The sequence below is a fragment of the Euprymna scolopes genome, chromosome 10, assembly GCF_053919585.1.
Source record: "Euprymna scolopes isolate OS-2025 chromosome 10, ASM5391958v1, whole genome shotgun sequence".
Taxonomy (NCBI): domain Eukaryota; kingdom Metazoa; phylum Mollusca; class Cephalopoda; order Sepiida; family Sepiolidae; genus Euprymna; species Euprymna scolopes.
This window is the reverse complement of record NC_136491.1, coordinates 120,845,673-120,865,502: the sequence shown is the minus strand read 5'-3', so window position 1 is coordinate 120,865,502 and position 19,830 is coordinate 120,845,673. Positions and strand designations below refer to the sequence as shown.

At 32.7% G+C, this 19,830-nt stretch overlaps 1 protein-coding gene across 1 annotated transcript in view; it reads left to right on the top strand.

Moving 5' to 3' along the window:
- Positions 1–19,830, top strand: part of LOC145286258 (low-density lipoprotein receptor-related protein 12-like) — a 925,334-nt gene that overhangs the window by 570,331 nt on the left and 335,173 nt on the right. The window contains exon 2 of the mRNA XM_080135079.1: positions 10,885–10,935. Within this exon, the coding sequence (XP_079991205.1) occupies positions 10,885–10,935 (51 nt within the window). The remainder of the gene's footprint in view (positions 1–10,884; positions 10,936–19,830) is intronic.

The window sequence follows — 19,830 nt, the reverse complement described above, 5'->3', positions numbered from 1 at the left end:
CGAATAATAATAATAAATCATTTAAAATAATTTTATATATTTGGGGGAGTAATTGAACCGGAAGAAGAACGTAATCGAAAGCGTGCGATAAATACAAAAGGGTGGACATCTTTCCTTATTTCTTTCCTTATTAGTGTAAATGGATTTTAGTATCACTTGATACTGTTTAGAGAAAAATCCAACCAACAACTAATAATTTTCTTTACTATTTCGACCTTTTCAGGAACCAATATATGTATGGAAACATTACTATACGATAATTAGTTTTTACTTGTCAAGATATATTCTTTCTGGTCGCATGGTTTGCTAGTTTACAAGACGAACGAACGTGTACTGCATTGCCCCTCAAAGGAGAATGTAATGCATGAGAAAATCGTATCATTACAACAGAACAGATACTAGAATACCTCACCTATCTAAAAATGTACAACAGTATAATGATCACACAACAGATAATACACTACCCTTCCTTCTTCCCCTTCCAAAGTAATGCCTGGGAGGATTCTACTTGACGAACAAACATACGCTATTCGTCAACCTTTGAATTAAACGCAGACAGATATTGGATGTCGATTATTAGATATTAACACTACTCGATATTTTAGCCATTAAATTCGGCAAAAGTTATAGCCCGTTCATTTAGAATGAGTGCTTTATGCCAAATTGCTGGTTAAATATGGTTCAATTTGTACTATTTTTATTGCATTAAATACTAATACCTATTAATGCCTATTGATCCCTAACTTTACATAAAACGGATACCATAATACTTAGTTCGATGCACGTTATCAGAACAAAGGTTCTTATCAAATTTCAGGCATTGGGGAGATAACAAGTAGTTACCGATAAAAAAATCTAGAGTAAATGTGATATCGTAGTGACTAATCCCTATTTATCCTTAACTCTACATCGAACGGATATTATAATAAATTGTTCACTCCACCATACCATACCAAGAGTTCATACAAAATTTAATTCAGATCGGCTCAGTAGTTTCTGAGAAAACTTCTAAAGTAAATATTATTGTGATAATTATTAAGCTTTATTAATCGCTAAAAGTGCATCTAATTGATACCATATTACTTAGTGTGTTGCATCATGTCATAAAAAGGGTCTATACAAAATTTCAGCCAGATCGCCTAGCAGTTTTCAAGAAAAGGTGGAATAAACAAACAGACAGACATACAAATAGACTAAGAAATATATTTCGCATTCAGGCAGAAAGACACCCAATCTCCATCTGTAATACATCAGTGTTATGAGTTTCTCTTATAAATGCACCAAGTTGCTTTCCAGCAACAGACACCAATAATCCATTACAACATGATACAAAATAAAAGAACCGTTGCGAATGATTTCCATTTTTAACTTGTTTCGCGAGAGTGCATTACATATTTGAACATGGTGGTCCCATAGCACTGATCATTTCCCAATTATGAGAATATGATTTAACATATTTAATTCTTACTCCCTCATGCATAGTTATATTGTTTGCTATTATTTTCTATAAATGCTACTTTAGAAAGACCATTGTGTTCGCGTAGATTTCATTAGCCTTTTTACGGATGATTCTAATGAATTGAATAGACTGGTCATATTGCTACGTTAATGCACTGAGTGGGTGAATGCCTGAGTAAATCGTTTCTTACTGTTTTTGCTTTTGTTATATATATATTCTCTAAGTAGATATCCCAACTTCATGGTGACTATACCAATATGACCTAATTCAATTGAAATAATAAATACAATGTTTGGTTGGCGGTTTTGTCGTAAAAAAACATCATCCCTTGTTTATGTTTTAAATTATTTGAAATTTATTCATGCGTGTCAACTGACCGTTGTTATGTAATAAAAGCATTGGGGAGATAACAAATGTTTGTAGTAGAAGGAATGATTGGCAGCGAAAGGTTCAAAAGATGACCTAAGCAGATGAATGGGAGTTGGGAATCAAAAGTCATTTGCTGACAAGATTATTATGGTCTCTTTTCTGACATACTTCGAGACGAATATATGCACAAATCGACGCTGAACCGAGATTAGTGAAAAATGTAAGAGACTAAACATCTAAGCATAGGGTCGTTTAATGCCTCTTTTCTCTCGTAATTGAGTGCAAAACGTTATGGACACATACACACACATATATATATGCATCTACACACACACACACATACACACACACACACATATATATATATATATATATATATATATATATATAAGTGAACGGGTCTGCGTGTGTGTGTCTGTTAGTGTGTGTATGTGTGTGTGTCTACGCATTAAGTCTGTCAATTTTTAGTCTACAGACTCGAAATTTGATATACAATGTACTGAGATTTGGGAAAATCGATGTGATCGGTGTTGGGCAAGAAATTTGGCGATTAAGGGGTCAAACTTCAACGATTTGACCTTTGGGAACTCTACCAAACTCCTCTGACAATTTTGGGTCTATTCACTTGAAATTTTAGATATAGGTTCCATGGACATCGATCTAAATTAATAACTTGATTTGAGCCCAAAACAATAAATTTTAAGGGGTCATAATAGGAGTCAAATTTTTAAAAAAATTGACCTCTGCGGTCTCTTCCAAATTACTCAGACAATTTCTGGTCTAAATATTTGAAATTTTACATAAAGGGTATTCAGAGATAGGGCAAGCTTTTTCATCAGTTTCGGTCGAAAATTTTTAGTCACCAATATATAAATGTATGTATGCATGTCTGTTTGCATGTCTGCCTTAAGCTTTCAATAGAGGCGACAGATTTTACCAAGATCATTATCGTTTTAAAATTCGACCTTTCATACGACAAATATCGAAATATTGGCTAAAAACATTAATATTTCCCCCCTCAACTAGGAACTTTTCTACAGGGGGGTCACTATTTTCGCCGATATTTTTTAAAGTTATCCTCCCCTTTACATTGTCTTGCCTTAATTTTTAAAAATGTAGCTTCCGGTTTGGCGGTGGTCGGCATAAACGTTAGGTTTTCCCCATTCATTATCTAAAATTTCACGTGTTTAGACCACAAATTTTTAGGAGGAGTTTGATAGAGTTCTCAAAGGTCAAATCGTTGAACTTTGACTCCGTAATCGCCAAATTTCTATCCGAAAACTAATCACCTCGATTTTCCCAAATCTCAGTACCCTGTATATCAAATTTCGAATCCGTAGGCTTAAAATTGACAGAGTTATTGCGTAGGGAAATGTATACAGACACACACATACACACACAGACATTTTCACTTATATATATATATATATATATATATATATATATATATATATATATATATATATATATATATGTGACATAATAATAGAAGGTAACACATACACATTCAAAAACCCAGCACAAACATTCAAAATAAAAAAGGATCTAAATTGCACCTCCAGAAATCTAGTATATGCACTAAGATGCACAACATGCAACAAATCCTACATAGGCGCCACCAAAAATTTCAGCAATAGAGTAGCCTTACATAAGAGCAACATCAAAATTGCAGATAACAGACACCTCTATGTTTCAAAACACGTACACACATGCAGTGGAAACAGCTTCAAATTATGCCAATCTTCCAAACAGACAATTATTTTTATTTACTTACACAGGAAAATAACTTCATCACCTGATTCACTCCTGAACTGAACAGAGCCTAATATCATCACACAAAAACATGAAATGCAAGGTACACTCGCATGTACATCCATGCACATACACATATACACACCCACACATAAATCAGAACCGACACATTAAAACACACACACGTGCGCGCATACAACCACACAACGACATACCACCCCTATCTCTAATACAACACACTGAACAATACCAACCCTACTTAACCTCGAAACCAACAACACTAGGAAACACCTAGAACCATAGTATAATATCTGTTCCAACACCTCGCTCCCTCCTCAGTCAGTGGAGGAGAACCCCCTCATGACTGAAACAACTATCATCCCTTCTATCATCCCCCTCCCATACCTATACCCCCTCCAATGCCCCCCTCTGGGGAACAAAATCTTCCCCACACTAGGAACCGATCCTGGGTCTGGCCATACCCACATGGGGAGACAAATAAATAGAAACATTAAAAAATCCCCTATACATATTTTAAATACACCCCTCTTTCTAAACAAATATAATATAAGGAATACCCGAAAAAACTAAAACGAAAAATCACAATACTAAAATCCAAAAATCCAAAAAATAAATATCAAAATAGAATGAAAGCACCCCTACCCTTATTTCAGAAGAGCTGGTCCCCCCTCCTCACACATACACATTAGTAACGACCTCGGATCACAGTCGCCTTCCTAAGGAAGCAAATAACCTCATAACACTATAAAACAGTACACACATTCCCAAACAAATAAAAGCAAACACACACACGCACACACACGCACACACACAAACACACACACACACACACACACACACACACACCCTACCCCACCCTAAAGGAAAAGAAAAAACATTAGCAGAAAGAGAGAGCGACTACAACCAGGTCAGCGGCCTCCCTCTACTAGCCCAATAAAAGAGTAATAAAAATTGAGCATGCCAATGAATAATAAACACTTACAAGCCTCCACCCCTTGGAAAAACTTCAAATTAACTACAAAAATTGCCATTTTTACATCTCCAACACATTTGAAAATAATTTCTGACAAGGACGCTTCACAGAACGTCTGAAACGCGCGTAAAAACGATTTCAATGACTTAAAAACATTATTACAATGATCCAAACATAATTCTCAATGAAAAACCAAGACACGGAATAATAAAATAATGTTAAAAAATACACATTGTTGGTGACTACTCCCTTATTTAAATATATATATATATATATATATATATATATATATATATATATATATATATATACACGGTACATGGTGTAAATCGTGTTTTGCATTCGAATTATATATATATATATATATATATAATATATATAGACCAAAACTATAATATATATAGATCACAATCAAAATTATCTAATATATATATATATATATATATATATATATATATATATATATATATATATATAAGTTAAGGTGTCTGTCTGTGTATCTGTGTGTCTGTGTGTGTACATTTTCCTACGCAAGAACTGGCAATTTTTAGTCTACAGACTCGAAATTTGATATACGGGGTACTGAGATTTGGGAAAATCAATGTGATCGGTTTTCGGCCAGAAATTTGACGATTAAGGGGTCAACGTTCAACGATTTGACTTTTAAGAACTCTACCAAACTCCTCCGACAATTTTCGGTCCAAACACTTGAAATGTGTATGTGTGTGTGTTTTATGCGTGTGTGCATGTATTACAATATAATATGGAATAATTAGCGATCCGGTGTAAACGAATACTTCACATTCTTATGCCAATTCTATTGTAAGATAACACCTAGACTATTATATATGCTTCAGTTGGTTCTGCGCTAATATTAATCGCAATAAATATTATTTTGTTTGTGTTAATTCTATTGTTATTGTTATCGTTCTTGTTATCACGGATGTGTTATGAGAGTCAGTGACCTCCAATCGTTTATTTACCTTTTCTTTCTCGTCCGTGCGCCATTTTGAAAAACGGTCCCAGTAGGCCAAAGACCTGTTTCATCGATATCTGTAATCTCCGGATAAATTGTCGAGACGAAGAATTGATCATTTACATTGTGTTTCTGTGAACTCTTTGCTTCACGAACGTTAATATTATATTTCCACTAAACGTCTACTGACGTGCGTTTCGTCGCTCTCTTTCATATATGATGGCCATTACATATGACGTATATTTATTATTGATGGACGAAATTTTCGCTCGTGTATTCTTGAAGCTTTTTGTATACTGCAATTTGATGAAATGATGCTTTTTACAATATAGCATACGCACACGCACACACACACACACACACACATATATAATATTTTTAAATAAATGTTAAGAATTATTTTATACCTAATAACACTGGTGTTTCATGCTTACGCAATCATCAATGTAAAGAGTGATAAATAATATTGGTACATTTGGTGCAAACACAACCATAAATTTTTCCTTAACTTCGTAGGATAAAATTCTGCCTGAAGTCTATCCACAATTAACACAATAATTGAATGAAATTACGTATCTATAAATACCCAGTCAGTGAACTTTCATAGTAAACAGTCAGAGAGTATTCAACGATGGAAAGTTATTTATATATTATAAATGATTTTTATATATATATTGCTCTTTTATAGGAATGTTGTCTTACAAGTGATCTATTGTGTTTAGTTTATCAGCGTAGACATGGGACTTTACATATCTCCAAAGAAAACAATCTGATAGAGTTAAGTCGCTAAACAAAGGCGGTCAGTTGAGTTATCCATTTCGTGAAATTATTCGTTCATCAAATGTTTTACTCAGTAAAATGATATTTCCAATTTGCAAACACTGCTAGGTATCAGTCTTTTCGTAATGAATTGCAAAAACAATCTGAACTCAAAATAACCGATAATTGACAAAATTACAATTTAAGAAAATAGTTGTAAATTTAAAGTTCGCTGCATCTGAAAACCACCCTATATATATATATATATATATATATATATATATATATATATATATATATATATATATATATATATATATATATATATATATATATATATATACAGGGTGTCCACAGAGTCTGGCTACATAATGTAGCCAGACTTTGTGGAAGCATCCTCTAGATTATGTAGCCAGACTTTGTGGGCACCCTGTCTATATATATATATATATATATATATATATATATATATATATATATATATATATATATATATACACGTGTGTGGGGGGTGTATATAGGGCGCCCACAAAGTCCGGTTACATAATCTATAGGATGCTTCCACAAAGTCTGACTACATTATATAGCCAGACTTTGTGGACGCCTTGTATCCCCGTATATATATATATATATATATATATATATATATATATATATACATAGTGGTCACCACTTATCAAGGCCCGGAAGCCACTCAGTGATAAGGGTTATTGCAAGTACATTACGTTAGTGTGGAGATTTGATGAAGTGTTTACTTAAGGGGGCGGTTCATTAGGAATTTGTTAAATATATATTAAATATATATATATATATATATATATATATATATATATATATATATATATATATATATATACTAGCATTTCAGCCGGGCGTTACCCGGGTGTTTGGATGTGTATGTTGAGCAAAAAAAAAAAAAAAGTGGTAGTAGGAAGGCAGGCTCGAACCCGTACCGTAAAGGAGGAAAAGACCGGGGTAAAACCTAACGTTTATGCTGTTACGACCACCGCCAAAACGGAAGCGTTATTTTTTTAAATTAAGGCAAGACAATCTAAAGGAGAGGATAACTTTAAAAACTATCGGCGAAAAAAGTGTGCCCCCCCCCTGTAGAAAAGTGCCTAGTTGAAGGGGAAGATATTTATGTTTTTAGCCAATTTTTCGATATTTGTCGTATGAAAGGTCGAACTTTAAAACGATAATGATCTTGGTAAAATCCGTCGCCTCTATTGAAAGTTTAAGGCAGACATTCAAACAGACATACATACATTTATATATTGATAACTAAAAATTTTCGACCGAAACTAATGAAAAAGCTTCCCCTATCTCTGTATACCCTTTATGTAAAATTTGAAATATTTAGACCAGAAATTGTCCGAGTAATTTGGAAGAGACCGCAGAGGTCAATTTTTTTTAACTTTGACCCCTATTATGACCCCTTAAAATTTATTGTTTTGGGCTCAAATCAAGTTATTAATTTAGATCGATGTCCATGGAACCTATATCTAAAATTGCAAGTGCGTAGACCCAAAATTGTCAGAGGAGTTTGGTAGAGTTCCCAAAGGTCAAATCGTTGCAGTTTGACCCCTTAATCACCAAATTTCTGTCCGAAAACTAATCACCTCGATTTTCCCAAATCTCAGTACACTGTATATCAAATTTCGAGTCTGTAGACTAAAAATTGACAGAGTTATTGCGTAGGGAAATGTACACAGATACACAGATACACAGACACACAGACACTTTCACTTATATATATATATATATATATATATATATATATATATATATGAGTGTATATATATATATATATATATATATATATATATATATATATTAGTACATTTTCACCGCAAATGATACTAGTATAAGGGGCATAAGTTGCAGGGATACTATGTAGGGAGTTAAGCAACAAAATAGCTGTTTACATTACACTTGAACTTCTGCATGTCAGTGCAGTTAGAGAAGCAGGAACCCGGAAGAAAATTCGAAAGTCTAGCAGTTCTGTGGAAGAAACTATTAGAGTAGAAGACTTTCTTACATTTAGGGATCACTACTGTATAGAGGTGGGATTTTGCTGCTTCTCAGGGTTTTCGGGGATATTTATGTCGAGGGGGTACACGGGTTTGTAGTTCGTCGGATCACATACCATTAAAATACTTGTTAACAGGCAGAGGTATGCAATATTTCGTCTATGGGACAGAAGTCGGAGCTTGGATGACAGTTCAGGACCTATCAGGTTGGCGACTCGCTTTTGAACCCTGTCTAAGAGCGAGAGTGCGAGTGCACGATCCCAAATGTGATAACAATACTTCATAAATGGGCGAATGGTGGCTTTGTTCAGGTACATGATACTTTCAGCCGTAAGTAACTTTCGAGCACGGAAGAGAGAACACACATTCTTTGCAGCGGCATTGACAATACTCTTAATGTATCTGTTCCAACTCATGCTCCCTGTGAACGTTAAGCCGAGGAGTTTGAAAAAATTACTTTCAGGTAATGGATCGGTAGCCATAGCTATTGGTGGTTGGGAAGGTTTCTTATAATTATTGAAGGAGACAAGCTTAGTCTTGGCTGAATCGAATGTGACCATCCACTTTTGTCTTCATTCCACTACAGATTGGAGGTCTTTCTTTTGTTGTTTTTCTGCCACTTAACTTGTTCATTTTTTGTTTGTTTTAATTTATTAAATTACATTAAAGCCTTTTTCTAGAAAAAGAATGTTCCAAGTTCATTATTTCTGTGAGGAAGTTTTAGGGGATAATAATATTTTTTAAAGTTAATATTTATCCTCATTCAAAAATTTAAGTTTAATAAACATATTTCCATAAAAGCTTGTAAGCTTAGACTGTTTATATATTTACCCAAAATAGTTATAAATTTTTGCATCAAATGTTATGAGACAGAAAAAATTCGGTTTTTATTAGAATACAACTTACTTAAAAAGCAAAAAAAAAAAACATTAAAAATATTTATGATATCTGTACTTGTCAAGGAACGAAGATATCATATTCTAAAAGTTAGGTAAATTGACCAAGTAGTTTTTTTTCAATTTACTAGATATGTAATATATGACATCTTCGTTCTGTGACGGATATGTACATTTTAAAGATCTTTATGTGTTTTTTTGTATTTTTATTAAGTCGAATTCTACATAAGAAACTAAAATTTATTAATTAATCGGGTTTTATTCTTTATGCAAAATACAGGACATGCTAAAATAATAACGTTATTAAAACCCCCATTTTTAACTAAATTATTCAACGGGGGTTTTTTTTCTATAATTTTGATTTCAAAATATATACTCTGCACTGGCAATTTTGTATTTAAATGATTTCTTTTAATTTAAATCGTTTTCATTTTAAAAATTATTTATCGTTCGATATATTTCCGAGTTTTTGCGGTATTTGATTGTATATGCTTTTTATTTATATTAAATAAAGTTCAGTTTCAGTATAAATCAAATTATGTTCTTTTTTTTATGTTAATGCAAGCTTTTGGTTAAATAATAAACGAATTTTAGTATTTTAAATCTACGAAACAATAAAATCTTAATTTAGAAAACGTAGTTTCGCAGAAACAACACGCATCTAATCTGTTATGAACTAATTCTCATTTTTTTTATTTTTAAATTAATATTGAATAAGTTCAGTTTCAATATAAATCATGCTTTGTTATTTTTTTTCAATGCAAGTTTTTATATTCTCTGATGTTTTTGTAAAAAGCTCTCATTCATTATCGATAGTCTGACTGTTCGACAGATCTTGCTTGCTAGGACTTCAAGCATGATATCATATTTCAGTGAACAGGGCTGAATCTATATTAACGTCGGTCGTGGCTGAATGTCCTTACTTTGCACAATTTCAGTTCACTCTAAGGAAACGGTAATATTTTTTAGCTTCCTTCTGATATTCCAGCAGGTTACTTTTAAGGCAGTAGAAAATAGATGAGGTGACGAAGGTAACCTATCTAGGCAAAAGAAACTTTAATGAAAAGTCAAACCAGATGGAAATAGCCTGTCAGCCATATAAAAAAATCTTCTAGTAATTCTGTCATAAACAAAACACCCATTTCCATTTTGCCATGAATTAGCACGAAAGTAGTAAGGCTTAGAAAGCTGTCATGAAAATGTTTATGCCAGTGCGCAATCTGAATATAACCTGAGGTAGATAAACAAAAAAAACTCAAATCATATCAATTCTAAGTGAGATTATGACTGATATTTTGACTAAGTTTGGTGACTATTGGTCAAGCGATTTTGATACTAGAAACACAAACAGAAGTAGTAACAAACTGAAAACATTATTTCATCGCAGAGGTAAATATGTAATCGTATCGTAGATTGATTTTTTACATTTCTTTTCAGTAATATTAATAATTTCATTATGTTCTCCCTTCTCTCTGATCATATGCATATATCGATTAATCGGTCGTTCGTATCCTTTTTATCTTTGACGATAATGTATACTTAATTTGCTTATATTATCCGATCTATGTGATTATTGAAAATATTTTTTTGTCTGTCTTTATTTTTATATATTGTTATATTAATTTTGTTCTCTTTTCTTTTATTTCCAGCTTATCTTTCCATGACAGTATTGAGGTCTGTGGCGAGTAATTCTAAATCAGGCAAGTGTTTACAGTTTAATGTTTCATTGAAATGCTATGATTTCTTGCCGAAGTGAGTGACAGAGTCGGTGTCGGGTTTTTAAAAGATCAAAGCCGGATTGACGAACTAAGAGTCGAATTTTTTTATTCAACTTACAAGAAGTTGTTATCGAGTCGAGTTTTCGGAAACTGGCTCTAGTATGCGTAATCCCTATTAACTTGCCTCATGACGAGGGCAGAGTTTGACATATAGTTGATTTTTTAATATGGGTAAAATTCAGCTCTCCCAAAAATGGCCAATCTGGATTGGGTCAAAAATAGCAATTGTCCATATCTATAAAGAGTTCATTTTCACTGGCATAGGACATAAATGATAGAACTTAGTATTAAAACTGATACTACATTTTGTTCCTAGTCAAAAGGCAGAGTATTGTGGTTGGGAGTTGCTTTTTTTTATTTATTATTTTTTGTTTTTGTTTGTTTTTTGTTTGTTTTGTTTTCTTTTGTTCTTTTTCTTTTCGTTTTTTATTTATTTATTTTTTTTTTTTACTTTTAAGGTGTTTTGTTGTTTTTTGTTTGCGTTTTACACATGTTTTGGGATTGATAGTAGAATTCCGGAATCATGAATTTGTAATTGTTTTGAAAGAAAGGCGATTTATCAGGTGTTTTAGTTTTGAAATAGACGGGTTACGTGGCTCTGTCATCCAACTTTAATCCAGAAAGATGAGTTTGGTTTAAACTGGAAATGAATCAGGGACCTTTATGTGTGTTTGGTTAAGTAATTCTTTTTACCAACAAGAGGGATTATGTTCACTCCTAGTAGTAGTAGTAGTAGTAGTAGTAGTAGTAGTAGACTTTGTCTCTTCTTTTCAGCATCTGTTTTGTCTGGTCATCTTCAACTGGTAATCAAACCGTTCTAGGTACGCGAACCGTTGTTTCCTTACTATGAACGCATGCTGATCATCGCCGCTTATTCCTCCGGTTCCCTGCTCCGTCAGCATGTCAACAATTGGGGACTCAAAAGCCATGGTATAGAATAGATGTCACGTAGTTCATAGATTAAAGTTGAGAAATGAAATTAAAAAAAAAAAACCTTTACAGATTGAAATGTACGGAAGTTAATATATTTTTATACAAGGAGTCAGGACTGAAACGAGAAATAATATAGATTATACAATGTGTAGAGTTGGTACTAAAATGGATGTATTTCATGGAGCAATTTAAAAAATTTTCACCGAAGCATTTTAAAAATAAAATGAAAATATATTTCTCTATAATCTTTATCGTACTCATCCGTAACAAATAAATGCGGAGTATATGTTATAGAGTCACTTCCATTTTATTTATTATTGATGTTTTTATTTTACTAAAATATGATTTTATTATTAAGCGTTTTCTTGTTGTTTATTTGAATATTATTACGTGCATAAAATTAAATTATCCATAGACATGCATGCTTAGAAGTATCTCTTCTAATCAGTATGGCTAGAATTTGTTGACAAGGATCAAATAAAATATTTAAATAATAAATTAATAATTAAAATTAACACGTCCCAAAATATGGGGCGAAAAAAATGTAAACAAAGGGCAGATAACTTCTCTCTTGACATCGCTCAGGGAGCGAGAAGAAAGAAGAAAAATAATACAGAATCGCAAAAACAAAAAATAAATAAATCAACAATCTTACATTTATAGCGATAAAAATCGTGCATAAAAAATTGATAAGGTCCCAGTGGTCTTGTGGTAAAACATCAGGCTACTGACAAATATCTTCACTCTTATGCACCATGCAACTAACAATGTTGTAATACTTAACGCAATCCGTTTATTTACTCCGATAAAACGTGTCTATTCTTGAATAAAATAGTCAGTTCGAGAAGCAAGTATCAAGCACAACTCATAAGACTATAAAAACAAATAAAATATTTTTTTAGAATAGATTAACATATACAACAGCATATCCATTGACATAAGAAACATTACAAAATATCAATTCAAGAAAAAATTACGATTTTCTCTATTTAATTGACTTTCAACGTGGACAGATTTAGACAAAAGGCTAGTTTTTTTTTAATACAGAGAAAATCCAGCTCACCAAAAAGCCGTATTCTGCATTTGGTCAAAAATACGAAATTGCTTGAGTCTAGAAGGATCTAGTTAAACTGATTGATGGTAAATCAGACTAAGTGTAGCATCAGAACAGATATTACACTTTGTTCCTAGCCAAAATAGTGATAAAAACACATTCAATAAATGTCACTAATCGTGCGAAAATGTAAAGTTCTACCAGCATTTGGTTAAATTTTCGATTTCTAAGCGATTATCGAGGTTCAGCTATGACTCTATTATTTTTGGTTCTAACTTGACAGGCTTAAAACTATCTTTATTTTTAAGTAAAAAGAAAGCACTTTAAAATAAGTTAAAACACAAAATGGCTTACCCAGGTAGGTAGAAGAGTCACTTTTTTTACGTAGGCATCACCACTAAGAGGATAAGGGTTAAAGAGTGTGTCGTAATCAATGGGACAATATCATAGCAATCGTTAGTAGTGAAAATTTGGTAAATTTCTTAACTTAAGTGGAACGCCTCATCAAGAATTTGTTTACGTTGGACTTGAAGATGACCATATTGTAGTCAGCTGGAAAATAGACAAACGGATAACAATTCCACAGACTGCAGTTAAAAGAAAGATACTTTGTTCATGGAATCTACTTTTAGTTTTAGGCACAGATAAAGTGTAGAGGAAATTATTGGTAGTGTTTTTAGATAGACGAGTGTTTCTCGTGCCTTTTATTTATTTATTGTGCATTTATTTTATCACCTCTCTTTTTGTTTTAAGTAAAAAATGGTAAGAACTTTTTTGTCAACCTGATATATTGCTCAAGTGTGTATGTATATATATATATATATATATATATATATATATATATATATATATATATATATATATATATGCGTGTATGTGTGTGCGTATACACTCACGAGCAAAAAAAATGGGCCAAACAAATTTTATAGATTTTATTGCACTAAAAGGTATTCCCGTATTTAACCGTCGTTTTTGTGCAAGTTGGTGAAAATCTTTCTGCGGTTCTTCCATTGCACCATTCGGGAGCATCAATAATAAGACAAAATCTTTTTTCATCTGACCAGAAAACATTCCTGAACCAGTCTGTATCTTCTTGTCATAATACGAGAAAAATCTCTTTCTATCATTTTCTTCTTTTATCATGTTCTTTTGGATAAAAATGGCTTCTTTGCACACCTTTTAGAAGAAAATCACATTTCTTTCAGTCGTCTAAATATTGTATATCTAGAAGGAGAATTTCCAGCCCCTGTTTTGAATTCTTTGCTATGGTCAACATAAGTTTTCTTTCAATCCTTCAAAACAGTTAATTTAAGTCTGTGGTCGTCCTTCAAAGTGAATGCTCTAGGACGACCAGATCAAGATTTCCCTTGTACCAAGCATTCGACTTTGAACCTTTGACCAATTCGCCAAGATGCCGTTCTACCATTTTTAGGATTAATTTTTCCACTTATTATTATATGCTATAATAATAATGATCTGCAAAATAGAAATTTTCAGTTAAAATTAACACAAATTCATGAGAAAAATATTGAAAAATCGATTTCTTCCTTCTTTCACTCTTAGTCCATTTTTTTTTTTGTTCATCAGTGTATATATATATAAAAGTAAGTAATCTATAGACATGCATGTTTCGGAGTTTTCTCCTCATCAGTATAGCTACAGTTGATAAGGATCGAACCCGCCACCGCTCGAAAAATGGTCAAGTGTTTTAATTTTTATGCTCGATTTTGATCGCTATAAATACCAGATTAGTTTGGTTTTTTTTTGTTTTTTTAGCGATTCTGTTGTATTTTCTTCTTTCTAAGAAAGGAGTTATATACCCTTTGTTTACATATTTTCCGTCCCATATTTTAATGGCGTATTATTTGTTTATTCTTTTAAATTATTTTTTATTAAATATTATTACGTGCATAAGAGTATATATATATATATATATATATATATATATATATATATATATATATATATATATATATATACATAACAAATATTTCATGCACTACTGAGTCACGTCTTATTAAAACCAGTCGAGAATAACGGTTCATTAATGCATGCGAAAGAAAAGAAATATATTTAGCCATTGTATATTGTTTTATTCAATCGTTTATATTTCTTTATTACTCACTGATTTGGAAATTAATACCGTAAATATTTGTATATCTATTTTTATCTATTTATTCAAATTATTCAACTGTTATTTGTTCCAATTTTGATTTACATGCGTCATTTGCATCATCGTCGTCATCATTATCATCATCATCATACTCGTAATCGTCATACTCATCATCGTCATCGTCATCATAATCATCATCATGATCATCATTATAATCATCATCGTTGATGTCATTACCACCGTCGTCATTATCATCGTCACCATCATCATCAGTTGCAGCAACAGCATCAAACATAGATTTCATTAACTTAACTAAATATATTTTTTACAGCACTTAAAATCTCAGACTGAACACCATTCGTATTTTGATGTTAATTCTCCGTTACTATTACGTTCTATCCAGATTTATTAACGCGCACCGATTATAACTACTATTACCTTTGTTTGTTTGTTTGTTTTTTTTGTTTTCTGCAAAAGTCTGACTAGTTCATCGAAGTTCAGAATAATTTTTTTCCTGAACACATTCACCTCATTTTTATCACCGTCTATCTATTTTGTCAGCAGTAGTTTTATCAAGTCGTCTATGTTTCGTGATTTTATCTTTAGGCTTATTGAAATCTAAAATATATCTGTTTCTATGCTTTCTAAGATTTTATCAGGCTTATGCCAGTACTACTCCACACTTACTACAAAGTAATATATATATATATATATATATATATATATATATATATATATATATATATATATATATATATATTACTTTGTAGTAAGTGTGAAGTACTACTGACATAAGCCTGATAAAACCTTAGAAAGCATAGAATATAAAATATATCTGTTTCTATGCTTTCTAAGATTTTATCAGGTTTATGCCAGTACGGTGGGGCATGCACTGAAGTTTAGATGACAGTTCGGGACCTATTAGGTTGGCGACTCTCTTTTGGACCCGGTCCAGGAGTGAGAGGCTAGTAGCACATGCATCAGCCCAAATGTGACAGCAGTACTTCATACGCGGATAAATGGTGACTTTGTAGAGGTACAGGATACTTTCAGGCGTAAGTAACTTTCTAGCAGGATAGAGAGAGCCCACTTTCCATGCAGCAGCCATAGCAATAATCTCAATGTATCTATTCCAACTCTCATGTTTCCTGTGAACGTTAAGCCAAGGAGCTTGAACGAAGTGCTCTCAGGTAAAGTATCTCTAGCCATAGCTGTTTCATATAATTATTAAAAGAAACGAGGCTTGTCTTGGCAGTGTTGAACGTTACCATCCATTTTTGACCACATTCCACTACAGACTGAAAGTGTCCCTCTATGTTTTGGCTATTACCTTAGATATGTGCTCATTAGTTTTCCCCCACGTGCCTGCTATAGAGCGTGGTGTCGTCGGCAAATATACCCATCTCAGAGACAGTTTTATCAGGCAAGTCATTTATGAATATCAGAAATAACAAAGGTCCAAGAATCAATCCCTGTGGCACACCCGCATTTATATCAAATTTTATATACTATCAGAAGTACCCGCCGTTAATTGGGTTCAAAAATAGGCTACTTTTTTATATTTCTATATTTTAAGGGCCAGGCGTATATAGACACCAAAACTTTAATGAACTACCACTGTTACAAATGTAACATACTTATTTCTGATCCTCGGTACCAATTCTGTCATTGTATGTGGTCAGTTTTGTATAATAGTCAACCATATAGGAGTCTATTTGTGTACATGCACAGACACACACAAACATTCAGCTTTATTATATAGATTATTTAAATAGTGAAAGAAAATAATCTCAAATAGTTTAACCCTTCCATTTTTATAATTATAAATTATTTAAATATTGGTCAAATTCTATTCATTAACCTAAATTGGTTTCGACATTACTCACAAATAACTTATTTTTCCTAAACTATATTTTAGTAAAAAATAAAAATAAAAATCCATTCTATGAGATACAGATAGACTCCATATTTTTATTATACCACACCTATTCAAACTTAAACATTCTTATCATAATAATTTTATGTGGATCTATATTTAAAAAAAACAACTTGTTAAACTTTGTAGCATATTTCCATTCTATGGTGATCAGGCGCGAACGCAGACCCCATAATTTTATCATACCATTTTTTTTTAACTTAAACATAGTTATAAAAGTATACTTATGCAGATAGATATCATAAGCCTTTGGTAAAGTTTGTGGCATATTTTTATTCTATAGATGCCAGGCACGAACGCAAACCCCACAATATTCATATACCATCCCTGTTCAAGCTGAAACATACCTGTCAAAATATTCTTATGCGCATCTATATCAAAAACCCTTGAGAAAGTTTTTTTTTTCCATTCTTTGGGGACTGGACGCGTACGCAGACCCCACGTTTTTAATAAACCATTCCTAGTCAAAATGTAACATACCCATTTCTGCTCCTTGATAGCTTTTCTATCATTGTATGTGGTCAGTTTTGTGTAATAGTACACCATATAGTAGCCTATTCGTGTACACACACACACATACAGGCATTCAACTTTATTATATATACTAGCAGACCCGCTAACCGGTGGAAACATGCCCCTTTCCTCTCGTAGAAAAATTGAAAGTACGGCAGTTGTTGTTGTTGTTGTTGTTGTTGTTGTCCAACAATCTATCTCCTCATCTTAAGAAAGGATTTAGGAATATACACCCCCAACATCCTCATGTTGAGAACAGCTTTCGGACTGGTCACCGGCAACATTCCCATGTTAAGAACGGCTTTCGGAATGGTCGTCGGAAACATTCCCATGTTAAGAATGGCTTTCGAAAATGGTCGCCCCATTTTGTTAATGTAAGTGACTGTCAAAATATTTGCCACAAATTTAATTTTGATAGTCGCTGTCAAGATCCCCACTATGAACTAAGAAAGTTAATGGCTGGCAGTGTCGATTGGATATAATTAGGTTTGATCCTCGCCCGTGCATACTAATCTTGCGGCCAGTGATATAAAGTGTATAATACAGGTTTTATAAGGGGAAAACTACTTGTATACAGCAAATATAAATCAAGTGTTCTTAATCAACATAGAGGAAAACATAAAAGTCGTCATTTTATAAGGAAAGTGATGATGTCGCCTAACCCCTAAGCTCCCCATGGTAAGAACGGCTTTCGGAACGGACACCTCTAACCTTCTCTAGTCAGCCGCAACATCCCCATATAAAGAACTGCTCTCGAAATAGATACCCAATCTTGCGAGTGGGAAGAGATTCGTCCAAATTTTCATGTCAAAATGTAGGACGCTGAAACCAAACATTAAAAAAATAAGTTCGTCTCGTTTACTATGGTTCGTTCATGTAGTCATCTCATTATTTTGGACGCTAAAAACCAACATTCAAAAAGCGAAGGTCTCGTTTACTAATATCTATTTAGTTATGTGAAAGTTTAGGACGCTAAAAACAAAAAAAAAACGAAGTTCGTCTCGTTAAAACAACCATTTAAAAAGTGATGTTCGTTTAGTCATGTAATAATTTTGGATGCTAAAAACAATATAGAAATGTGAAGTTCGCCTTAGTAGAGATTTACATTCGTTCATTACGACATGCCAAAATTTTGGACGCTAAAAACCTACATTAAAAAGTGAAATTGGTCTCGTTTATTCGTTTATTTAGTCATCTCATAATTTTGGGCCTTAAAAAAATGAAAAAAAAGTCCTTCTCGTTTATTATAGTTCGTTCATTTAATCATGTAATAATTTTGGACGCTAAAAACCGAAAATTTATGGTTATGAGAGTTCTAGCATATTTTTATTTGGTTTGATATCCAGGAAAATGTTGATTTGTGTAGAGGTAGAGGCCATGTTGGTGAAGATGCGAAGTGTTCGTTTTTAGTATGAATGTTTAAACCGGAATGACAGATTTTTACGTTTTCAGCCAATAGAAATACCGGAAATGTAATTGGGGAGAAATCATTATTTTCGAATAGGGAAGCGTAAAGGTAGTTGTATGTCCATCAGTGTATGATGCAGTTTATCATGATGTCATGGCAATATATTTATATAGTGTTTATTTTTACCCAGTCTTCACTGGGGTGCTGGGAGTACTTCTGAGGTTAAAGGAAAAATACGAACCACTTCGTCTAAATATGTTGTCGATCGTGATGATGGTGCTTATAGGATGCAATGTAACATTTTATTATAACGAATAAATGTGTTTGTAACGGCGTGCGAATGTTACATAAGATGTTGAGTAACAGTTTAGACATAAAAAGTTGTATATGGCATCTGTTAGTGCAAACCTACTGTAATTTGGTCAAGAGGGGAATTTCTACAACTAAAATATTGTGTGTGTGTGTGTGTGTGTGTATGTATATAAAATAGACGATGTATCATAAAAGGAAATGCTGTGGCGACAAGATATATGAAAATGACACAGGGAAAACTAATTAAACGAGAAATCGTCAAAAAGATAGATTTACCGGTTTTGTTTACCAACACTTTCTACTATAAAAGCTGCATTCTCATAAAAACTGGATCATCTCTCCCAAACCACAGGTGCATTGAAAGTGTTGCAATCCTTCTCGCATCTCAATTTAGCATAAACTTCATATTCAGATCTTATTTGATAAAACATCCAGCAAACAATGCAATATACCTTTCCATTATGTAACAAACATCGATTCCGGTTAAAGTACGATTTAATTTTTACTACTTGTTCCCATTACCTTCTTTTTGTTCTTTTTATCCCTCT